Here is a 24,559-nt window from a genome sequence, read left to right on the forward strand (position 1 = left end):
AGATTATTAATCGGTAAGGTTTGTGGGTGAAGTATCACCCAAAGGACGGCGTTAATTGAAGGATTTACAACTATCTCCGGAACGGGCTGCATCTCGAAGTAAGATCGTGGCAGAAGTCATTGTGATGGTAACAACTAGCTGATGTCAGAGAATGAGGGAGCCGTCCTGTTGCGCACTGAAGTTAAACAAGAGATTGGCCCAACGTCTTTTCCAATCAATTCCTCTGTCAACAACAACTAACACCTTCCACGACCGCCCTCAACCACTCGCTGCCTTCAACCACAGTTCATACTTCATAAATACTTCATAAAGAAACTTAACAAAAAAAGACTTTGCGATGACCGCTAATCCATCCCCGTCGGATATCAGAAAGTCCATCAAAGCTACAGCCGAAACCTTCTTGGCATCATTCGAAGACGGCTCAACTCAGAACGATCCCGCCATCATCAACCGCACCCTAGCACCCGACTGCGCCCGCCACATACTTCCTTCGTCCGTCTCTGAGGTCCTGGGCCTGCCGGCGGACTTCAGCATCGACAATGCGACATTCCAAGGCGTCTTCGCAAAGGATATCAAAGTCCTCAAGTTCCGCAACGGCGTCATCTCGAATTTGGTCATCGACACTGAGGCCCGCCTGGCTGCGTTCACGTCTGTCTTTGACGTTGTAGTAGTCAGCAGTGGAGAAACATTCCCCTCTGAAGCCAGCTTCACCTTGTACTTCAACGAGGATGGTTCCAAGATCACGAAGGTGATAGAGTTTTTGGAAAAGGATTCAACTGTGAAGATGGCAAACGTTCATAAGTGAAGTCTCTTCAATGTATAGTTATAGTGCAGTCTAGGTAGTATACATTAAAGAAGATTTGTTTGCATTGCAGTTGATGACTGCATGAGTAAATTTAAAGATCGCAACAACAGCATGTTGTCGTGAAGAGCAAGTATTTTGTTGGCCACTTGGGATGGCACTTGGCACCACCATGTATCTATATCACGTAATGAGACCCGGTCGTATTTCATTCTGGTCATTTGTTTAAAATGATCCCAAAGGAGACAATCACAGTGCATGCTTTGTTTTCTGGAGGTCTAGTGCCTATGACAGATGTGAATATTGCAGGACTGTATGTAAAGAAGAAATTGAACTAACGTGGGATGTTGCTGGGCACTTGAACTGGATGCAGTAGACGAGTGAGTTCAGGGAGAGCTGGAGATTGACACGGCACTTAGCCAAGGTCAGAACGTGGGTACGGTGGTCGCTCTCGTCCCTGTGTACAATGGAGCAGTCAGTCTGTAAGGAAATGAGAAGCCCTAGCAGGCTGTGACGCAGAAGTGTCGGTTGCTGAAGGTTTTGATGCCAATGGGTCTTCACCGTTCGTATGTGACAAGCTAGAGAACTCGTACAACGTTCCCGGGTACAGTTAAGACAGATGTGTTGAAGGAATACGGTGAACTAACGCAGTGACGCCTGTTACCGTTGCGCTGAGACGAGACAAGGCAGTGAGTTTTTACTTCTGGTCTTAATGATCAAGCTTGTTCGAGATGCTATAGACGAGTTTTAAGCATGCACGTGTCATATGAGCCGGAAGCTCAGTTATGGTATTTGTTTTCGGCCCCAAGTGCAAAGAGTTGGGGTGTGCCAAAAGTTGACTAATTTTTAAAAGATGACTCTTGGGCACGTGGCTCGCCTGCCTTGGACTTCCACCGGGTGTTGCATCTCAAAGGCCCTGCCGACAGAATCCTAAAGTTTCATCGAGGGGACTTACACACCTAGCGTTTGAGGATTCGTCTGCAGCGCGGATGTGACTGGTTCGCGAGTGTCTATAATGGTGCGCTGATATAAGCAAGTTGTGACATTTGAAGCTTGGCTACCAGAATACACTAAAATTACAAAAAGAGCTTCAGCTTATCAACTCGAGATAAATCCCAGACATTGTTTACTTAAGAATCTGACCGAGGTTTGAAGCCACATGATGTGGTTCTGCCAGTGTGTGGATGTATAAGACGCTGCGAGACCGTTTGTTCGCTGTACCAGGTTGGGCTGGACGCCATTATAGTTTTACCAACAAGAGACAAAATTTGGCTGTCTTTGCTTCGGTAAAAGAGCAGGCCCTTTTGGTCGAATCAAGATGAGGTGACCTAAGCTCTCACCCAGGTCCCCTTCTTGAAGAGCTAATTCCTGTCTACAATACTCGAGTCTCGAGGCCAAAAACCTTCACGTAGCGCGAGCGAGGTATCCGCATTCAGAATAATGTCGTTTACGGCTAACGTTGTCACTAATCTCTGCTCGTAACGGTCGGCAACGTCAGAAACATGCATTTTTGGGAGACACTAGTCAAGCTCAACATTCCGTGGCGTTATTTCCTCGATCAGCCTAGATCTTTCAATCTGAGGACGTGGTGTGTTATTAGAACTCAGCCTTCATTGATAAGCTTTGATTTGGAGGGATTTCTAGAGCGCATTTGACTAGGTAGCCTTGTCAATGGCGGCAGATGTTTTCACTCTGATCAAGCCCTGCAAATAGAGCCTCCCGTGACGACCAGTTCCTAAGTTCCCTCCGCGCCAGAAATTCTAATATTCGCAGGTCTCTCGGCTTTCCCTCGAGCCTGTCTGCTAGACCCTGCAGGTCTCTACTGATCGCCTCCTGCAAAACCAGATCCCGGTCCTTGAAGTCCCACTGGGCCTTTCGAGCGCGCTTGAGCTGTACGACAGCGCCAGCCATCGCCATCGCAATGACAACAATGGCAAAAACCGCGTTGGAAGCGAAGATCGGAAATTGCTGCCCTGTCCGGGCCTGCTCGGCGGATGACCGGCCGTCGTATGTACCATAAGTTCCGGTAGCGTGAGAGGAGGCAGACGTGTGCCGAACCCGTTGCGTAGGCAACGACCACCCAAGACCGTATTTCTCATAGAGCAACCGCTTGTGTGGATCTTTCAGGATTTCGTGTGCTTCCACTACCAGACGGTAGCGTTCAATCCTGGTAGCGCGCGAAACACCCATCACCTCTATGCCGTTCTGGACGTAAAGGTCGGGGTGATATAATTTCACCAGCCGGTGGAATTGCTTCTTCGAGTAAGGCGTGCCAGGGCTGGCCCCGAGGATCTCATGGGGTGATGGGTGAGAGCCCCGAGGCCAAGGGGCCTTGTCGTAGACCTGCCGGGGGTTATACAGCTGGGGTTTCTGCCTGTCCGAGTGCACATATCGTCGATGGGCCTTGAGAATCGTGTGCGGTGTGCCGCTCCACTTGATGACATGGGCCATGGCGGCTGTTCCAGGATTGTTGATCTTGAGGAGGCAAAGGATTTTGGGACTCTAGTACGAGGTTCGGCTTAGGTAGTTGTCTTTCCCCGACACGTATTTCGACAAATTTGGCCTGAGGACGGGAGCAACTGGAGGGAAATGGTGAGTCGAAGACTATTTCATTGATTTGGAATACCCACCCGCGAATGCGGAAAGCCAAATATCGCGTTGGAGAAATCGCGGGGTCAATCTGCGCATACATGCTCGAATGCAGCTCCAAACCCTGTCTGATGTGAGCTGCGGCTGTGAAAGACAGCCTGTAGGTGTGCAGCATGGGACCGACCCAACGTCTTCAACGTCCCAAGAGTCAGCTTCTCATCTAACCATAGGAGAAGTCATTCCCAGAGTTTATGGTGATCAAAGGTTGGGTTTCCAGAAACCGTAAACCAAACCCAAGGCCTGGCATTGTAACAACACAATCAACTAATTCTAGGACCGACACTAGGATATTTAGAACAAGGCCCCATCCATCTAACACGTGACATCTCACCAATAAAATAATGAGCACATGGGTATTTTAATAGTCCCTCTTTACCGCGGGACGCTCACTAGTTCCAGGTAATCTTCGAAGTGGGTGCACACATGCCATGCCCAACGCACCGTCAAGGGCGCCACGGATCGGTCCATGCATGCAAGAGTGAATGGAACCAAACGTATTCTATCCTCTCAGTGTTGACCTATGAGAACGTACGTGCTTATTCTGTTCAGCCCTGTAGCCGTCAAATCACCGCGTCCGGTGCGGCAATATGAGCAGGTTTCGTGCTTCAATCTCCACACCTATCAGGGTGTCACCAGCGGGCAGGTAGCCATAAATCCCAACTGCAGAGTCGTAGGATAATTAATAGAAAATAAACGCGCACGGATGACTGCCGCTTGCAAATTGAAAGGCCTAAGTTCTTTACCTTTTCGTTATGGAGTCCAAGATCGTTAACAGCCTACTGCTTGTAGGCGATTTCAGCATCTCTCTAGTGGCTGTTATTCTCTTTGGATTGGCGTCCTCTAGACATTACCGAGAGATGCTCTGGGAGAAGGGCGGCGTTGAAGGCTGGAACTCTAACCCAAACCACCGGGTGTACTTTTACGCAAACTACGAAGAGCCGCCAGAAATTCCGCTGATTTGGTCGCAACAGTAAAGCCCCTCGTTGCCTAGCGCCACGAATCACGAAACTGATAGCAGCTAACCTTTTCTTTTTCAGACTCACCGATGGCACCCTTGCCGTCGGGTTGCTGTCATTGACTATCCTCGTGGCCCGAGTCATTATGACGGTTTTGGGACACATGTCTCGAACTTTCTCGATGATATACGACACCATCCTTACATTCTTTTGGATTCAAACCCTCGTGTCTCAGGCATCCGGCGACTTCTCAGACCCCAAGCATTCGAGCCCCCACCCTTGGTACTTGTCAAGATACTGTCAGAGGGATATTGCCACGGCGTGTAGGGTCGCGCAGGCAAGCTTTGTGTTATCGGTGCTTGCGGCACTCCTGTGTGGAGGAAGGCTTGTGGCCACCGCAGCCGAAGCAGTGTGTTCCTACTACCGCACCAATCGGGAAATCGAATACCGACTCATCTCGATGGATCCTGACACCTTGGACGAGGATGATGAAGCCTCGCTGGAGGAAGAAATGGCCAAGGAAAGGGAGCGGTACCTTTATAGAGAAGCACTGAGTCCCGTGCTTGCATTCTTTCCAGAGGACTCAAGCTATTAGAAACTCTTGTGCCATATCAACATTGTTGTCACACATTGCAACATGCCATTAGCCAGCAACGTAAATTCTGGGTTTGACCATCTAATGTTGGCTTCAAGGTCATGATGAATGGACGAAATATCTTTGTGTTAGTATTTTTGGGGCCTATAAGTCTGGTGGTAGTCCATTGCATTTTCAATGCAACAACAAAACGCACAGATAACCTAGCAGTAACTAAGTAAACCATACTGTCAAGACGCACCTAGTCATTACTTGTACCTACCTGCATCGTATTGCAAATAACCAATGAATGAGCTACACTACAATGATCGATCGAGTCGGATTTTGAGGATGACTGTTGATTTTAGAGCTTTAGATTGGCGTACTTGCTTCTAATGCAGACTCTGAACGAAGAAATCAAAAAGATCAGACACGTGTGTACGTCTACAAAGAAGATCATGGCAAAAGAGAAGTACTGATATATAGATTGAATCTATTTATGTCTCGGACCGAGTTTCGGACCGAACCGGGGCATTTGTTTATGGTGACACTTTACTGCCCAGTGTTCAAGGCTTTTCAGAGGCGCATAATTCCTTTAAGAAGGTAGAACATGGGACAGATCGAATAGGTTGGAGCTACGTCTCACGGTCAACTGCCACTCTGCATATCTTTATTATTAGAAGTTGGAATCCGCATTAGGAAACCATTGCCCTGATGGGAAGTCTCTCAATATGAAACATTTGCTGTTGCTTAAATGCTACCCATCTGATCATGAACTCCCATACTCGCTGTCTTTGAGTGACACCGATCCACATAGAATCCGTAATTCCGCTTCCTACCGACTTGAAAATTGCATTGGGGCTTTTGGGGATTTTGGGGCTTCAGGAGGGCTCATATATCAATAGATGGTCGATTCTTAGTGCAATGGAAACTTGGCTTGAATTGAGGGAAGAAAGGATGTCAACTGAATTTTACCACCTCAGTTCACTTATTCTTTTAGTCGGTTTCAGAGATGGTCGCGGATACCAGAAAGGCGGTGCACAGGAGAAAGTGACCACAGATTGTGGGTTAAATTCGAATTTTGGCCAGATGATCAAATCATCACCGGACCGCAGTTCGAAAATTCCCATAAGTAATAGAAAATGGGTGGTTATCGTATTAGCCTTCAGAGGCAGACCTCAGAGCTTATCGACCTCATTTGTGAGTTGAAAGACAATCGAGCAAGTCTTTGAAACAACTATGCTCTAAGAAACGTGGCAGTTACTTTCTAGATAAATATTGGGAAAAGATAGTGTTAACTGCATTTAGTTCCGCTCATCAATTCCACCTACCTGGTGGAACAATATTGTAATTATCCGAACACCGGCTTTGTAAACAAGCTGTTTCTCAAGGCCTCCTCGGACAAGTTGATAATCGACGAGGACGAGACACCAAAGACGGAAGGTATAGCGCGTTGGAGAAGGGAAAATCTTGGCAGTTCAATAAGTGCTATACACATTAGCTTTTTCTTGCTGGAATGAATTCTGTGCATGATTTGGTGTGAAACTGTCTAGGTGATTGCCTCTGTGACAACAGCGGTTGTGGCTAAAAATTGCAGTTAAGATCGAGACCTTACTCCCGAGTAAGTTGACATGAACACGTAGCACTTATTCCAATGTCTGTAATACAAGCCATAACTCTGAAACCAATATTATGTGTACAAGGCAAAACCATCCATGTCCGAAAGGACGACTGGCGGGCTGAATCTGGCCTGAATTAATGGTCAAAGTTCAAGTGTACCATTTTGCTGAAAAAGATAGCCGAGTCTCGTGCGCAAACTGAATCCTGTTGCATTCTACGCCCCTGATCTCTTGAAAAATCCAATCTCATGCCCAGGCTGTCATGCGCATCCGGCGTTGTTGACAATCGGTGCCAGTAAGCAGCGATAGTGTCATAAAAGGAAAACTCGTCAGTGAGATATGGCATTTCCAACCCGATCTACAAGACGTCTATTCGGCGTTGTCTTGGATGTTATCCCGGTCAGAAGGTCCACCTGTTAGCTATGGTAGATAATATATCTGATATCACCTTGGCTTGAAACACTGAATAATTTTTAAAAGCCCAAGATTTCGCAAATTATGATGAATGTGTCAATTTGTTATTAGAATGATTCAGGTTTTCGTTCTGGCTATTTTGTTTTGTTTACTAAGCGTTTGACAGCCTGCTGTCAATAACAGAGGCGGAAAAACAAATGAAAACCCTTGAGACGTTCTTGATACCTAAAGCCCATACTCTTTTACATTTCAGGACAAGACCTTGGCATAGCAAGGCAAAAAAAGATGCCAGGAATTGTTGACACTCCGATGGTGTCTTGCCGCATTTCCGTGGCAGTGGTCTAGATCGCGCCAGGACGGCTGGGAGCATGGGTCTGAAACCCCGATCCAGGCTTGTGGTACACCGAGCCTGAACAAAATACTTCTCCAAAGATGGGCTTTGCTTTCGAGAACTTTGTCTCAGTTGTTTTGCTTTTCGAAATGCTAAATGAAAACCGATGCGGGGCTGCTGCTTGAGGCTGCGCTGCAGGCCACGCACGCTACCTCCTCAGCCCGCAGCGAAAGGCAGAAATGCTGCTTTGACGTTGGCTAGTTTCAGCTTGGCTGCCCGAGAATGAGCCGTACGCGAATGTCTGACTGAACACTCTTGCTTTCGTATGCAAGCGTTCGGAGGAGAAGAGCAAAACAGCATTTGTCCAGGAAGAAGCAGCCTGATCCCTCCCGTGCTCCTCGGATCTTTCGGCCGGTGGTTGGGCGGCAATCCTCCCCACTCAAAACCCACTTATGGCCGGGCGGGGTGCCGCCGCCCTATCGGGCTCGGGCCGCTCGCCCCGCCCGGCCCGACATCCTCTTGAGACACCGTCCATTCTCTTCACCACCAAAGGAGCTATGAACTTGGGCAGTTTTCCGGCCCGTGCGACAAACCCTACAGATCCCCCCGGCGGACGGTCATTCAATGCACTAATTCGTTCGCTTAGCCGCTCACTGCCCAATGCTGCTGGTGCAGTGGCAGTGCTCGGGATCGGTCTGGTTTCTGTGCGTGAGATGAGATTTCGGGGACCAAGCACCAGGCAATCGACTCTTCAGCTACTTTTAGATCTACTTTGGTAAAGCATATCCTGAGGAAGTCATATAGATGCTCTCCACTGATCAGTGATTGAAGCTGCGTGTCGAAAAGCCTGGGAAAATGCCATCGTCATCATTGCCTGCTCAGATCACAGCTTCTCAGACCGAATCTTTGGCTGGAAACGGCATGCAATACAACTTCAAGGAGGGCATTTAGATGCCATGCATGGCTACTCCGCCCTTAGACTTCAACCCCGCGCGCCTCATCCAGTACCCCGCAACCTTCGCTGCAACCTTGGAAGCTAAGGTCTGCATGGGCATTTGGGAGCTCCAAAGCGCCGTGGCTGCATTGATCCGGTGCTCGCTTTCCGTCGGCTGTTTTGGTGATCCATATGTAGTAAATCCCACATGAAGCTTATTAGAGGTCGTAAGGTTGATGTTGCTATTCCGCAAGAAGAAGGCTGCAAGAGGTGGAGAAGAAAGTAAACAAATTTGGAGATTCAATGCAAGAATGAGGGGACCCGAATGCTAACTAGCAACGGTATCCTGCTGATGTGTACGATGTACAGACAGGGGGAGCAAGAGCAAGGCGCCACAAGCCTCCGATGCCACGTGGTCTCGAAGTTTGCTGTTCGTCGGAGCAGCAGTGGCACACACCCTTCATGTCATAGACCTAGGCCTTCTCTGACCATTGGAGTCTAGCTCGGTTGTCACCTCAAACCGGGACACTTCCCCAGCTTCTTCCGATGTTGCCGCCGCCGAGAGATCCCTGCATCGGATCAGGCTTTGTATCTGCAGCCTTGAGTTTGTTGGGACTGCATCTCAGCCTCATGATAGCTCCACGTCCACGCTAGGAACATCCTCTTGAGGTCGTGTCCCAACACGAAACCCCTCACGGTATCTTGCACGAGTGCTCCTATCACAGTTTCATCGAAACCTACATTACGACGGTCTACAGCTGTCTAGGTCATGCTAAGATCGCCCCTCACGGACATTGGGCACGAATCTTCGCGAGCCTTTGACTTCGGTCTAGCGCCAAGTCAAGTCTGCTTCAGCATCTGAGGCTGACATCTTCACATGTGAAGATGAAACTCGAGAGTAAATGTGCCATTGGCGATGTTTCTCAACACCCAGGCCAATCGTTCGTTTGCGTTGGGACATGTTTCCGACTCTGTGGCCATCACAGACGTGTCTTGCGGCAGAAATCTCCGACTTCAAAGGTCAACGCTACTACCCTGATGTTCCGATACGTTCTTGTCGTTGCCCCGCAGCCGAGTATGCAAAACCTTCGCACCGATAGCGAAGACGCATAACATTTGGAAATCGTTTGAGTTGAGACTTCCGTTCTTCAGGTTACGCCTTGCAAAGCCGAAGTTTCAAGAGAAGCTAAAGAAAGCATGATTACTTACCCGACAGATCAAAAGGTATAAAGACCCAGTGAAATTGCCCCTCAGAGTAAGAACTTGAATTCAAAAAGCAGCAGGTTCTCAGTCAAAGGCCAACAGTTCTCATCACTCACAACAAAAGCACATCATCTTTTCAACTCATTACAACATACTTTACTTAACTTTCAAATTCAAAATGGGCGATATCCGCAGCTCTGAGAGGGACAGCAACGTCATTGCCCTTGTTGAGGCTATTCTTGGCCACAAGATTGAGAGCCAGCCCGGCTCCTCGTCCCAGAGCACTATGGACGACTACGAGGATCTCGTTGAAATGAGCAAGGACCACGACTTTAGCAAGGACGGTCCTCGCCCCGATTCTCCCCCCAAGAACCCCTGCGTCGGTGCTGTCAACCCCTTCGCCCTTGCTGAGGCTCTCATTGGCCGCAAGATTGACCGCCACTCCATGGCCGCTGCCCAGATCCTGCAGAACGTCTTGCAGACCGACTACGACGAGCTCTTTGACATGCGCCACCACTCCGTCCTCTTCGCTGGCATGAAGCTGAACGAGAAGGAGAGGAAGGCCGAGATGTACGATGAGAAGGAAATGAAGATCCTCAACGAGCGGGACTTGATGACCCCCGACTTCTCCGGTGTCCGCCGGCTCGATGACCTCGAGAAGGTCGGCCTCAAGGACCTCAAGGACACCAGAGTCAAGGTTGCCCGCATGCAGAACGGCAAGCTTCGCCTGGTTCTCCATGCCCACGACCTCGGCAAGACCGTCTCCAACCGGGAGGTCACCATGTCCATCAACGAGCTCGTCACTCCTTTCAGGCTGCAGAAGGGCCGCTGGCAGCCACCCAACGCCTCGTGGCGCGACATGTACGACTACTTCTTCCAGAGCGTCAACAAGCGCCTGATCTCGGACATCACCATGTTCCAGATCGGTGACCGCCGCGAGACCAACCGCCAGTTTGACGACCCTACCCAGGGCTGCTCCAGCAACAGCTGGTTCGTCGCCGCCCTCTTCTCCGTCTTCTGGGCCGACCCCTGCGCCATCAACCGCGCCACCCGCGTCCACACCCACAGCAACGAGAAGAAGCGCTTCCTGTCCGTCAAGTTCCACGACAAGGGCGGCAAGCAGAACAGCAAGACCGAGACGGTCGACGTCAACTACGAGATCCCCATCAACAACTCGGACAACGAGCCCCTCTACTGCCGCTCCAGCGACGGCGCCGACATCTGGCCCTCGCTGTACGAGAAGGCCTTTGCCAAGTGGATCACCCAGTCCAACTCGGAGCAGCCCGACATCACCCAGACGCACTGCGGTGACCCCATCAAGGCCATGGCCCAGATCAACGGCCGCACGCCTCACTACTACATGTGCGATAACCACTCCGCCCACACCATCCTGGGTCTGGTCCGCTCCAACAGCGTCAACAACAAGACCATCAACCCCATGACGGCCTACACCTACGCCACCGGCCGGGAGTACCACGGCGCCAACCTCGTTGCCAACCACGCCTACTCCGTCCTGGGCTACTGCGTCATTGGCGACAAGCAGTACATTGTCCTCCGCAACCCGTGGGGCGTCACCGAGCCCCAGGGCCTCACCAGCTACACCGGCCTTCTCGGCCGCCTCGAGCCCGAGATCTGGAACCCCGCCACCCTTCTGGACCACGGCGGTCTCTTCGCTCTCGAGGCCGACTCGTTCAAGAAGAACTTCTCCTGCATTGGTGTCTCCAAGTAAGCGCTGTAACATGAATGAACGGCCACTTGTGGGAGACGGATGTCTTCAGCGGTGGTATTGTTCAGGCAGCTTTGGTTTGTGGAGTATGGGTTCGCGTGCTTGTCTGTCATTGTTGCTATCTATCTCTCAACGGGCTCTTGTCTTGAGAAGCCTGCCAAAAGTTGTATTCTGCCGCTGCTTTATCCGCCTTTCGTTACCGGGGGTTGAGTCAGGGCAGCTGGCAATGTGACGGAAAAGCGATGATAGGGTTAGCGGACAGATCAAAAAGTTGGTGTACCTCGTAATTGCAGAATACGATCTCAGTTGCCATCAAGATATTTTTGGATTGATTGCGTTGTGAAGTACGTTGCAAAACAGGCTAAAGACTCCCCATCTGTTTTCATGGCCCTCTATTTAAGCTTGTCGCCTTTCGTGCGGGTCGAGAAGCGTCGTTGATTCGAGGAGGCGCCTCTTCCAGCTTTCCCTTTGCGGTTGGAGAAAGGAGTTTCGCCACGTTGATGATTGACGTCCACATCTTTTCTGTTCCATCATGTGTCTATCAAAGTAGGCATAAAGTTCAAGGGTTTGTTTCTCATAGCTGTACATTCCGGCCTTGGGCGGGGCACAGCAGGAGTCCTCAAGCAAAGTCGTGATGTGTAAAAGTGGCAGAAACTACGGAGTCAAGAGAATTTTCTTGATACAAATGCAAAAGAAGAGAAGAAGCTGTTTTAAATTCGTTGCTTTGGATACATTCTTTTTACTAAGCTTGAACTTCCATCCTTCAAGTAAAGGAGAGATAATGTTATCATGTTCAATCATGATCCACTGGATACAGAACTTTCTTAGACTATCGCCAACTCCCATGGTTGGCGGATTGCTTCATTGCGACTTTTCACTGGCTTCAAAGCTATGGAATTGGAAAAAATACTCCAGGTATCTTTATGTTCTGCAGAGCTGCATAGCATAGTCCTAGACGAGCAATGCACACCTTCTATTTTGTGTCAACACTGATCTAGGCATGTTGATTCCTAAAAAGATGTATCCTTATTGTCAATCTTGCCAGATAGGTTTTCAGAAATAGAACCTAGAATACTTTCAAACGTTTTAGAATAACCTACAGACAGTCATGACTTACAAGTACCTCTGCACATTTACAGAGTGAACAAGGTAGTAGAAGAACAGCCTTTTATTAAGAAAGGATAGATAACGAAACTTTTGATACTTTTCTTTACTGCAATTTTCAGGTTGCTGTCAGAAAATTTTGGGAATTGTCGATAGATTGACAATAAAATACATGTGACTAGAGTATTTGCTAGTGTTACTAGCTCCTGTTGATGTTCATTCTTTAGTCGGCAAATGTTTCTTTCAATTTCTTTGACTTTGATAGATATTGACGCAGTCTTAGAAAGAAACAGGTGGAAGTCACTGTCTACACTTTATGGTCACTGTGTCTTTGTTCTACGAACTTAAGGGGAACATCGAGAATCCGGTAAAATTTAGGGTACAGGACTGCCCGACTCACAAGCCCTCCTGAATATACACATATATATGGTGACTTTCACTCCTTTTTACACTTACTCACTACTCTCTCCATCCCTATAAACTTCCCAACTTCCCAAGGACAATCAGCAATGGCAGGATGACGATTCAGCCCCTCTGCGCTAATCTGGCACCTGACAAAACGAGTTGCAAGAAGGTCGGCAAAATTGCTTGCAACAAATGCTTTCTCGTCGCGGCGGGTGACATACGACCAATCCTCTGGCGTTGGCACGTGTCCCCCTTTACTGATTGAGATACATGCAGTACTGTAACTCCGAATGCCAAAAGAGTCACAAGGCTACCCACAAACGCAGTTGCAAATCCTCGTTGAGAGGTAAAACTGGGCAGCCCGACTGGGTCCTCAAAAATCGAACACTAGCCTTTGTCGGCGATGGACCTCAGCAGGTGTCGTACGGAGGCGGAAAGTACCTCTGGGGCAACATTCCCGCCATCGACGTTCTTCAGCTTGAAGCCAACGAAGGCGAAGCTCATGGCGAAAAGTTGCGCCTCTTATTTGCTGGTAAATTTTACTGTCATTCCATCAAACGTTGAACACAAGCTGAGTCGTCACGTGCAGCTTCTGGAGACCTTCGAAATGTCATCAAAACAATTACCCAGCTCCCCGAAAGCTATACTCAGACCGTCGAGGTGACTATGAACGACCGCGATCTTGACATTGTGGCACGAAATGCCATCTTACTTCTCATTGCCCTGGTGGTCGAAGATTTCGACGCCTCTGCCGACTGCATCATTCACGTCTGGTACTCCGCTTTCCTACGCAAGTCTGACCTCGACGTTCTCCAACAGCGGATCCGTCCCTTGATCGAGGAAGTCTGCCACAAGCTAACAGCAAAGGCCGCTGACAAGCTCCTGGCAAAGACTTGGACATACGGCCAGCGTTCCGTGAGGATCGTGCTTCAGAAGTCCGCTTGGGATGCTCTCCTGGCCTTCACGGACAAGCCAAAGGATCTGACGATGGAGCAGGCAAGAAAACTTCGCACGAATGTCACTCTTGCCGAGGATCGGATGGACTTCCGCGATCGCCATCTCTGGCTACAGCCCCCTTCTCATCGGGTTGCAATGGTTCACTTTCGTGAAAACGGACTTCTGCTTCCGTTTGGAACTTCGCATGTCGACTTCCAGCAACCCAATCCGTGAGTGATAGATCGGCCGCATGCCCTTCCACAATTGCAATGGAGACCATGACTGACACGCCGGACAAGTACTATGTTTCAGGACGCAGAGAGCTGGCCGATGAAGGACGATGCCGACCCCCTCCATGGTTGGTCTTCGGAGGAAGTCCAGGAGACCTCGAATGGACCTGCATCGGATGATATCTATGGCAAACTCTTCGTCCAACTCCAAACCCTTCTTGTTGCGTTTCTCCGAAGGCTCTCGGGTCTACAGGCCTCATTTCAACTGTTCCAGATGGTTGCTTCTGATGTTCCTGGTCACCTTGAAGCCGGATCATACACCCGAATTGAGGTGAGCAAAAGGTGGGATATACTGCTGTTGAATACCACGGGCTGATTCATCGCGCAAAGGTCTCCAACATCTCAGACACATGTTACCTCGGGATCCATCGCACGCTCGCCTACATGGTTCCGCTGCTCCAGAGCCCTGCTATCAACCCTCACGCGACGCTAATCACCCTGTTCATGAACGCTGCGGACGAGAACCTCACCGACTTGGAAAGATTCTCTGGCATGATTCCGGGAGGCGCAACATGGATGCGAACCCTTCGATACCTGTCTCTTACAAATAGATAGCTAGTACCTAACGATCCCGTCATCTTCAAGATCCTGGCCGCTCAGGACTGCCTCGCGAACCATGACGTCGTCTTTTCCCGGTAAGTAGGCTGTCTGCCGGTCTCGTTCTCGTGATGACGCTCACTGGGTTTCCAGGTTTGCTCTAATGTTCGGATTATTCGAGGCGCCTCGGATCATCGGGGCCGCGATGAAGGATGAGCACACCGTGATCGAGAAGTGGCCAATCAGATTGAAGCTACAACTTGGACAGCCCGGTGCCCAAGAGGAGTTTAATCACCTTGTTTGTGGGGGAGTCTCGAGCAAGGAGTTCTACCTGGAGTGGAAGAGATTGTGAATGCCACGAGAAAATGAGTGTGCCTGGCCTTTCTTCTTGCCCTAGGTATAATTACTCTGCATGGACGCGTTGCCACCAGTGGTTCTAGGGTGTGCTCAACTCAATTTCGATGGACTGCATGATACTATCTCGTCTATTGATGCTTTATGGATGAATCTTGTTACGGGCACTCCTGCCACCAGACCTGTTTTCCACCATTGCTGCTACTGATGCTTTTGCAAAAGGGGGCGTAAGAAGGCGATACTGCAACAGACCCGTGATGCTATGACGTGTTCGTACACTGTTATGTCACAAGAGCTCGTAGTGAAGGGTCGGCTTTCAAAGGCTCAAGAAAATCTCTCCAGCAACCAGGGCTTTTCCAACTTCACGGGCAAGACTCTCCGCAGTCGGCAGCAGAACAAAGCGCGAATTTTGACAGAAGAGGTTGATTTCGCCGCCCTAGTTGTTGTCGTACCAGCTATGGGCGCCTCTCGAGACGCCGAAGAGCCATCGGTCAACATTATCAGATGAAAACGCCAAATTTTGGGGGGGCCGCCCTCTGCGTTTAAGTACTCTGAGCATTTTTGACTTTGTCATTGCATCGGATCAAAGTTAATCTTCACCGTCAAACGTCTTTGACGTCCTCATGTGACCCTGCATAGGATTTACGTGGTCGGACTGATCCGCCCGACCATTCCGATTCATCGCCTACTACGGAGATCAAAGCACTGTATATTAACCACATTTCTTCGTGGGCGCCGACAACAGAACTTTGCTTGCTTTTGGTGTGGTGCAGGCAGAATTCGATTCGTTTGCTTTCTTAACCACCTCCGATTTGTTACATACCGGTTCCCTTCTTGTTCGTCGCGGTGATGAACAACAATGCCAATCACACATGGCCCGACGCCGTCACCGAGTTGAGGCTGCGCAGCGGCATCACGACAGGCGACACTCTCCTTCCCAACTCGATCACGGCAAAGGGGTGGCTGGCTTGCGTTGCATTCTCTTTACTGAACGGCCTCCTCGACAGGCTGTTACGGTACCACCAGAAAGACCCCCTTCGCCGAGCGCAAGTCACGAGGCGTCGGCGTCGGTTGGATGTATGGGAAGAGAGGCAGCACAGTGGGCTCGAAAAGCTTCATGAAGTTCTGTCGGATATGGATATCCCCGAAGTGGACTTAAATACGGTGGACATGCATGAGTGGCTCGACTACGCTTTCTATCGATCATGAAAGTGACGCTGAGACCGGCAAAATGCATCACGGCTTAACAAAACGAAAGCCCGAGTTTGACAGTGAGCCGGTAAGTTGCTTATCAGTCTATTGAAAAGCTAGCATTATCTGACATCATTGGGTCCAGCCTGCAAGTTAGAAGGCGGCATGCTGGAAGGATCTCAAGAAGATGGCAGCTGTGGTGTTTGGCCCCCTGCTCCCTCTCTAGAGTCCCCGACAAGGCTCAATGAGGCCATATGTCACGTCTCGATAACCATAGTGCGCTGCTCAGATATCCCGAGATTGCGGCCTTGGTTTGTAGGCTAAGAAATCTGGCCGTCGAGCTCAACCGCCCCTCTTTCTATACCAGACCTGAGTCACGGTCAAACGGACTAGTTTTCCCTTTCACCCTAGATGCTCAAAGCAACAAACACAATGTAGACACTCATCCCATTTCTCAACGACCCAGCATGGATCATCCAATTGCCGTAACTTCTTGTATGAGAAACGAAAACCCAACATAGCATCACGTTGAGCCGGGTAGGAAAAAGTCCAGTTGACGCTGTTCCTCGAGAAATGGCCCAGAAATATTCTCGTGAAAATGGGGACTTTTCCAATATGTTCACTACATTACAATTCAGTACAAGGGCATCATACGGAAAGCTCGAAGTTAAACATTGTGATGATTCGTAAGCTTCTATGAATGCCATATGTGCGATGAGATTGGCAGGCAATGCTATTATAAGAACTCTATATTGAAAATGATGGGAATACGTGTATTGAGTTCGATGGCCAGACAGCCTGATGATAAGAAAAGCCTCACGCATTTGCAATTGAGACCATGGATGTTATGAACATTGTTAGTTGAAGACATCCCCAACACGCCTGTGCAAATCACAACCATACTTGACATCTCGCCTCACCATTTGGGAATCTTGGCTGAAAAGTCTGGCTGAAACCTCTTCATATAGGTAGTGTCGTCCCGTTTCCGCAACCCGCAGTCCAGGTACTGTTGATGCAGACGCGCCAACTTCTCCCTGTCGAGCTCAACCCCCAGGCCAGGGGCAGTCGGAACATTGAGGCCGCCGTCGGCCCACTTCAAGGCCCCGTTGACGACGACATCCTCGTCGCGACGCTTCCACGGCCAGTGGGTATCGCAAGCGTAGTCCAGGTTGGGCGTCGCCGACGCCAGGTGCGTCATGGCGGCGAGCGAGATGCCCAGGTGGCTGTTGGAGTGCATCGAGAGCCTCATGCCCCAGGTCGCGCAGATGCCGGCCAGCGTCTGGGACTTGCGCAGGCCGCCCCAGAAGTGATGGTCGGAGAGGATCACCTGGACGGCGTCCTGCAAGATAGAAGGCGGGAGGTGGGAGAAGGCGACGACGGCCATGTTCGTCGCCAGCGGCATCGAGGCCTCTTTGGCCACGGCGGCCATGCCCTCGATTTCCGGCGCCGGGTCTTCCAGGTACTCGACTATGCCCTCGAGCTCCTTGGCCACCCACTTGGAGGTGTCGACCGTCCATGCGGCATTGGGATCCAGCCTCAACGGCACGGCGGGGAACGCTGCGTGCAGTGCCTTGATGGCCTTGACCTCCTCTGCAGGAGGGTAGACGCCTCCTTTGAGTTTGATGGCCTTGAAGCCGTATTCGTCTATAATCTTCCGGGCTTGCTTTACGATGCCAGCGGGGTCCAGCGCCGCGCCGTACTCGTCATCCGCCTCTCCGGGGTGGCCTGCCCACTTGTAAAACAGGTATGCAGAGTACTGGACGTTGTCTCTGACGCGGCCGCCGAGGAGGTCGCTCACGGGGACGCCCGCCAGCTTGCCCTGGATGTCGAGGCATGCGACTTCGAAGGGAGAGAAGACTTTATCAACAACGGAGGCTGTGGTCACCATGCCAGCCATGCCGTCGCCGCCCGTGCTGGAGTCGCCCACGAGGGAGTCGACACAGATCTGGTATATTGAGTTCGTGTTGTATACCGAAAGACCCTTGATGCGATCGGCGGCCAGTTGCAGACGACCGAGATGAGTTGAGTCGCCGTAGGACTCGCCTAGCCCGTATCCGTCATCCGTGACGACCTCGATGATGCTGCGGAGGGCGAACGGTTCGTGAACACCGACGCTATTCAGCAAAGGCATGTCATGGAACGCCACTGGCGTGATGACGATATCCCGGATAAAACCTCGTTGAAGCATGGTTTCTGGCTTGTCCTCGCCGTGAATCTGATGGTTTGTTCAAGTGCCAAAGAAGAGTTTCGATGCGGGTTGAGGGTTGCTTTAACTTCTGTGAATGGTGATCAAATCAAATGAGGAGATGGGTTGTTTGCGCGGCTTGCATTCGGCAGTCAACCAGTAGCACACCTCTCGTGGACAGTAATCCGTCGCGCTTTACAGGATTATGAGCGGGTTCAGGTCTTTTCCGCCGTCAATTTGTTTGTCCGGGGGGGTGGACAGGGATAGACATACTTCTGATATCCGAGAATCTGGGGGATCTGCAGACGGAAAAGCGGACCGAGTTGGAGATGCTTCGCGGGGAAATAGATGTGTTCACTATCTGACTGTGTCGCGTTAGCGAAACAGTCTCAGCTGTGCTTGCTAACGATTCTCACCACTGTTACAAAAAAAAAACCAAAAAAAACCAGAAAAGGTCTGGTCTCGGATCCGATGCCGTTTCCAATAGATGACGGTCATGATCGAGTGAGTGGTATGGTTTAGTAAACCGGTTGTTGAGAGTTGGCGGCGGATAACTCGTTCTTGCCAGTCAACCTCTGCTGGCAAAAGCAAGTCAATTAATGGGTCTCATTTGAGCGACGCAAGATATGAATTCCTCTTTTATTTGCTTCCCTGGGAGACTTAACATGGTATTTTGGTTTATAGGTCCCATGCAGCATGGGTAGCTTCGATCCCGAAACTACTTTGATGCACACTCGCCACAATGTAGCACAGGTTCAACATTAAATGTATCTTTGATGGCAGAAGAATATTATACTGTGTAGCTATCATGTTGCATGATACAACTGAAACTAAGTACTGGTACGCACGTTGTAGCTTCGAGTCGTATTTGTTCCTACGTTTTGCCTGGTATCAGACATCATGGGAAGCAGTCGGAAATATCGCATCGACCTAAGCCTCCACGAACTTCTCATTGTGAATTTTCATAGTATCCAACACAGTCGACGCGTTTCGAGGCTCCAAGCTCTTCTTGACAGGGTTTGGCGCAGAGAAGACCTCCTCCAGCTCCTCGAGAGTACGGTGGTTGGTCTCGGGGAAATAGAAGTATATGAACACAGCCTCCAGGATATCCCTAAAGACGGATTTTAGCACGCGTGCCCAGCGCCAGCCCGCGTAGTTGGAATAGGAGGGGTTAAGCGACCGAGAACTTACCAGAAGACGAAGACCAAGTAAAAGTAGTAGCCAATTTTCTCAAAGGCGGGACCGGAGCTGTAAGCGAGGACCAGCGAGATGGCCGACGAGGCAAAGTTGCCGACGGCGGTGCCTTTGGCGCGGGTGGAGGTGCTCAGCGTCTCGGCGATGTACATGCTCTGCTGCGCGGTCCAGCCGAGGGAGAAGATGACACCGAAGAGGAAGACGAAGGCGATAGTGGCGTTGGCGGCGTTGGTGTTGGTCTTGTCGTCGACCGCCATCTTGGACGTGCCGGTCATGACGGCGAAGGTGGCGGAGCAGAAGAGGATGCTGTAGATCAGGAGGGGCCGGCGGCCGATGCGATCCGTCAGGCGGGCGCCGATGAGGCTGCCAAAGAGGCCGAGGATGCTGTTGACGGCGTTGAGGGCCAGGACCTTCTTCTCTTCCTCGATACCGGCAGTGTTCATCATGGTGACGAGGTAGTAGCTCGACAGCGAGTTACCGGAGGCCTGAGGATTGCCCGTTAGTATATTCCGTAGCAGAATGTAACAAATCGCCGAAAGAAAACATACCTGTCCCATGATGGCCATGCCCAGGACGCAGATGAGTCTTCTACGGGCTGAGTGGGTGTTCCACAACTCGCGGTAGTCCCACCACCTCTTGTCGCTGGCCTCGCTGGAGATCTGGGCCAGCATCTCCTTCATCTGCAGTTGCACGATGGGGTGGTCAGGGTCCTTCTCCCCGTGCAAGGCCGTCAGGATCTTGGCGGCCTCCTCGTGTCTGTCGTTGGCGACGAGCCATCGGGGCTTTTTGTCACGCGTCAGCAGGAGTGTCGAGTGATCGAAAAGGGTTAGGAACACATACACTCTCGGGCAGGAAAAAGACGAAGATCAAAACGATTCCAGAAGTCGCCTGTTCATCGTTAGCCAAGTGCCAATTCTAAACCGGGGTAGCGGGGAAACAGTACAAGTTGGCACCAGACGGGAACACGCCAGCCGCCGTCGCCGGGGATAAAGGAGGAGCCATAGGCAACGAATCCCGCGATGAAGGCACCAACGGGCCTGAGTGGGTGTTAGTCTCGTTGCATGTTGCAGATGTGGCCTGCTGGAAGCACTCACCACATGCAGTTGTAAAGTCCAGTGAGGGTTCCTCTCCACTGATCCAGTTGTCAGTCGACCATTTCTCTTGAAAGCTAACATGTACCACGAACCTTGGGGTGCGCCAACTCGCTCACGTATGTAGGCGCAGAAACACAGCAGAAGGAAACCCCGAATCCCAGAAGAAAGCGTCCTCCCAGGAACTGGGGAACGATATTGCTCGTAGCCCTGTGATGGATATCAGCATCGTGTTGTTGCGGGGTGCGGTGAGGATCGGTCTTACTGGACACAAGTGCCCACCTGAGTGATTGTCAGTCTAGCTCACGAGGAGGTTGTAGAGTAGAGGCAAACTCACGATGATCAAGACGGCGCCAGTGAACATTCCCCAACGACGACCGAGAAGGTCGTTGACGGGTCCCGTGAAGCCGATGGCGCAAACTGATCCCACGTTGTACCTATTTCCGTCCAGTCAGAAACCAGAGTTCCCCCCCAATATGGGTCTATCGTCATGACTTACATCATGAACACTATACCAGTCGATGAGCCCGAGGTTTTCCTGCCATGGCGTTAGCATACACGATTCCCGGTGCATAGCTCGATGCAAACAGGCTATCATCACCTACATGTTGAACGTCCGCTGGTACGATTTCATTCCGTTGAGCGAGCCCATGAGAGATCCGTCCTGTGAGGCTCACCGTCAGCTCTAGCGTCCACATATCACGACCGAGAGATTGAAGCTCACATAGCCGTTGAGCGCACCACAGCAGTACGCAACGAAGAGGACTCCGTAGAGATGCCACATGGACTTTGTCCACGGCGAGTAATTGCCGTCCTCGACCTCGTGGGCGATCTCGTGGGCGGCAACGGCCGCCACCACGTCGGGGGGCGCGTCTTCCGTGACATGGTTGTTGTAGAGGTCTCTTTTCTCGTCGGCGAGCGTGGAGGCCTGCTTGGTAGGGTCGGCCATGACGGGCAAGCAACAGTCGCAACGTACGTCAGTCGCTGCTGGGAAGAGATGAAAGGTGTACGACCACAGGAGTCTTGGGGGGAGAACAACCGATCAGCCTCTCTCCCCCGGATCGACGCGCTCTCCGCCTTTTATAGCAAAGCTCCTGATCCATCCCAAAGGTTCGCTTACTCGCCGCGTCCAGGCCATACTACCATCTCTGACCCAACACGACGGCGACGAATGCGTGTGTGTGGTCACACCTGTTTGCTCTCCGCTCGCTTGGCAGCTGCATATGCACGTCCATGGCTTCACTCTGGCAAAAAAGAGAGACCTTGGGGCCGTCCCCGCAACTTTGTCTTCCCCAATTTACCCCGGAGTCTGCAGACTGTGCCATCCCCAAGTCGATCACATGAGAAAGGGGACTGGTTCATCCACGAGCGGACTGGAAAAATCCGGGTTCTGTCCGGCGCGGTGGATGCAACGTCTCACGGTGGGAAATTGAACCGCATCACCGAGAGGCGTCGTGATTGGAGGGGCTAACTCGAGAAACCGCTCTGTGTCCAGGGTTTCGGCGATCGTTGGCTGGTGTGGGTTGGATGGCCGGCTCCGGATTCCCCGCGCTTTACCGAGTGAGTGAAGAGCAGACGGTTTTGTGAATAGCAGCTCTGGCAGACCATGGGACTCATCCCCCTACCCCAGAAGAGAATGTCTTGAAGCTGCAGTTGGCAACAATCCAGACTGCAGGGATGGGGCTCCATTTGCCCGGTTTTCTTTTCGCGCCATGTCAACCCGTCTTGATGGGCGGAACGGTTGACCATCTCACGAGAAAGATATTGGGGCGACACACCATGCACTGATGGCGACTGTGGCTTGAGGCACGCTACTATTCTGCGTCTCGGCCGGCAATCGTCGGGCTTCGCGGTGCCGGCCGGGGAACCGGACCGAGCCAGGGGGGGCTTGACACTGGCTGGGCAACCAACCACATAGGCTTGATTCGGACAAGCATCGTCTTGGGTGGAGGGATTCTGAACCTTTGCTGTCAGTCTTCATTCCTCTTGACATGTTACATTTCCCCCCTTGGGAAAAAGAATTTCCGCAGAACAGAACAAGAATGAGCAGCAGAAGCCCCAACAGTCCTGTTGGAGCCGATGCCAAAAGCCTAGACTGGCCTAGGCTCCTTGGAGAAGCCCCGCTATCTGCAACTTTTTTTTTCTCCAAGGCTCCAACACGAGAGTGCGAACAGTCTGACGCTCGTTGGATGCGTTGACTTGGCGGAGGAGTTGCGGACATGCATGCCTCTCGCCTCTTGAGACCCGAAAGACCTGGCTGGCCGTGGGTCTGGAGGATTGGGCAACTCCTGGACTCCCAGTCTCGACCCTTGCCAGACATTTCGTATACATTCTCCTCATTTTCTCCAAATTCAAGGCTCTCGACCTCAAGCACACAGTCCTGAGTTGGAGGTGCACCCATGACCCATGTTTCTGCCTTTGTCCTATTCCAGTACTTCAATGAGGAGGGATGCTTTTTGTACACGACTATGACGACATCAACTGCTGTCCCTGGTATCTTCCTCATGCGGGACTCATTTCCAAGACAGCATGTCGGACTGTGGACGGCGATGAGTGGCTGCTCTCCCTCGGACCATCCCCCCGCTTTGTCTTCCCACTTTCACCCGAACCCCGCCAACTTTGTAAAATAAGATAAAGAATGGTTTATGCGGGCCTTGACTCACTCTGATTAGTGGAGCTCATGGTCGGTCCTGACCTGATATTTGCAGCGCATCCCCCCAGGGGTCGGACCAGCGCAACGCCGGTATGATCTGACCGAGAATGTGTAACCTAATTTCCAATGCAGACTCTGCAGCTTTTAGAGTAAAAAAGCCATCTCATTAGATGTTTTGAGGCAACATGGCTAGAAACTCTGCACAACGCACTCACCAACAGACCATCGAATACGACAGAATATTTACTCCCCAGCGGAGAAATTTACTCGTTTTGAGCGAATGCTTCAGTTGAATCATAAGCGAAGCCTTGACCGGCCAACGACCTCGTCATTATCCGCAACTTAAGAAATGTCAATGTTCTCTCCGCCTCGCTTTGCTTGTAAGGATATATCATCTTATGGCTGAGGGAGTTACTCATAATTGTCATTTCATCTGCGTATTTCATTCTCCGGTCAACTGGGCGAAGAATTGCTAGCTGGACGGCGCAGTCGACCCTTCTACACGACTTCGGGAAATCACTCCATTGCTTTGGCTTAAACTTTGGAACCCGATGTTTGCGTCTTGAAACACGAAAATATGGCATTCTTACTCTGTGTGCGTTACGTCCACAAACGGATAATGGACGTGAATAGAGCGGCCGTTGACTATGTGATTGACCAGATCTTCGCTTCAACACTGTTGACGATCTTCGTGGGATGTATTGGACTCACAAAGCCCTTATATCTACCAAAGTCTGGCGATCTAGGCGCATCACCATTGTCGTCGATATCATCATCCTGCAGGAGGAACTATGCGGAAATACGCCGCCCAGCGCCTACATCCAAAACTAAGTCAATGCACAAGCGATTGCGGCAATGAAACCTGGGTTGCGGCTTATAAAAACGGCGCGAGTGCAGGTTGTCAACTAAGAGGTCCTAATCGAGGCGTTGCAGAACGTCGAGCTCTCTACCGCAGACCTGGATGTGCATCATCACGAGCCTCAGGTGTCTACAACTCTGGCTGTTATGTAAAATGATATGGTGACCTACTATAATGCAGGGGCGACTTTGACGATGCGGATGAACTTTGAGCTGAAATCTATGAAGAATATTGTGCAAGTTGGCTGGGCTGACGGTGAGTTTGCGGGAGAACTTTTGACGCCAGTACATTGAGAAGCTTCCGGGTTAGTTTCACATGAATCGAGTGAAGTACCTCGGGAAAACTGCCGTTCAGTGTTTTTTTATACACGATATGGCCCCCTTAATGGCAAACACGATGTGTCTCACCACTCACCTTTTAACGAACACTTCCAGAACCGACAGTCACCAGCTTTCTTTTGGCTGCCACAATCAAACTGTTTCTGAAACTCTGATTTTACATCGCGTGGCAAGGAGTTAGCGCTACCATGTCTTCAGGAACTTTCTATGCCTG

General features: G+C 50.9%; 7 protein-coding genes across 7 annotated transcripts; 4 read left to right on the forward strand and 3 right to left on the reverse strand.

The window, feature by feature from the left end:
• Positions 1-337: 337 nt before the first annotated feature.
• Positions 338-805, forward strand: CH63R_13133 (uncharacterized protein; the record flags this gene model as incomplete). The annotated part of the gene is made up of 1 exon (XM_018308107.1): positions 338-805. One exon carries the CDS (start codon positions 338-340, stop codon positions 803-805), a length of 468 nt encoding a protein of 155 aa, XP_018152524.1.
• A 1,665-nt stretch (positions 806-2,470) lies between these two features.
• On the reverse strand, positions 2,471-3,253 carry CH63R_13134 (J domain-containing protein 1; the record flags this gene model as incomplete). Its single annotated transcript, XM_018308108.1, has 1 exon — positions 2,471-3,253. The coding sequence occupies one exon, from the start codon at positions 3,251-3,253 to the stop codon at positions 2,471-2,473; it is 783 nt and encodes a 260-aa protein (XP_018152525.1).
• Positions 3,254-4,203: 950 nt separating this feature from the next.
• On the forward strand, positions 4,204-5,002 carry CH63R_13135 (uncharacterized protein; the record flags this gene model as incomplete). The annotated part of the gene is made up of 2 exons (XM_018308109.1): positions 4,204-4,421; positions 4,489-5,002. 2 exons carry the CDS (start codon positions 4,204-4,206, stop codon positions 5,000-5,002), a joined length of 732 nt encoding a protein of 243 aa, XP_018152526.1.
• A 4,658-nt stretch (positions 5,003-9,660) lies between these two features.
• On the forward strand, positions 9,661-11,211 carry CH63R_13136 (Thiol protease; the record flags this gene model as incomplete). Its single annotated transcript, XM_018308110.1, has 1 exon — positions 9,661-11,211. One exon carries the CDS (start codon positions 9,661-9,663, stop codon positions 11,209-11,211), a length of 1,551 nt encoding a protein of 516 aa, XP_018152527.1.
• Positions 11,212-12,987: 1,776 nt separating this feature from the next.
• Positions 12,988-15,342, forward strand: CH63R_13137 (Mynd finger family protein; the record flags this gene model as incomplete). The annotated part of the gene is made up of 6 exons (XM_018308111.1): positions 12,988-13,249; positions 13,307-13,883; positions 13,953-14,214; positions 14,499-14,578; positions 14,634-14,828; positions 15,057-15,342. The coding sequence occupies 6 exons, from the start codon at positions 12,988-12,990 to the stop codon at positions 15,340-15,342; spliced, it is 1,662 nt and encodes a 553-aa protein (XP_018152528.1).
• Positions 15,343-16,941: 1,599 nt separating this feature from the next.
• CH63R_13138 (Mandelate racemase/muconate lactonizing enzyme domain-containing protein) lies at positions 16,942-18,213 on the reverse strand (the record flags this gene model as incomplete). Its single annotated transcript, XM_018308112.1, has 1 exon — positions 16,942-18,213. One exon carries the CDS (start codon positions 18,211-18,213, stop codon positions 16,942-16,944), a length of 1,272 nt encoding a protein of 423 aa, XP_018152529.1.
• Positions 18,214-19,140: 927 nt separating this feature from the next.
• Positions 19,141-21,444, reverse strand: CH63R_13139 (Lactose permease; the record flags this gene model as incomplete). Its single annotated transcript, XM_018308113.1, has 12 exons — positions 19,141-19,321; positions 19,402-19,889; positions 19,953-20,186; positions 20,245-20,292; positions 20,348-20,441; positions 20,499-20,536; positions 20,591-20,705; positions 20,761-20,777; positions 20,833-20,932; positions 20,995-21,033; positions 21,101-21,159; positions 21,220-21,444. The coding sequence occupies 12 exons, from the start codon at positions 21,442-21,444 to the stop codon at positions 19,141-19,143; spliced, it is 1,638 nt and encodes a 545-aa protein (XP_018152530.1).
• Between the last annotated feature and the right edge of the window lie 3,115 nt (positions 21,445-24,559).

This window comes from Colletotrichum higginsianum, chromosome 9 (genome assembly GCF_001672515.1).
Source record: "Colletotrichum higginsianum IMI 349063 chromosome 9, whole genome shotgun sequence".
Lineage (NCBI taxonomy): Eukaryota > Fungi > Ascomycota > Sordariomycetes > Glomerellales > Glomerellaceae > Colletotrichum > Colletotrichum higginsianum.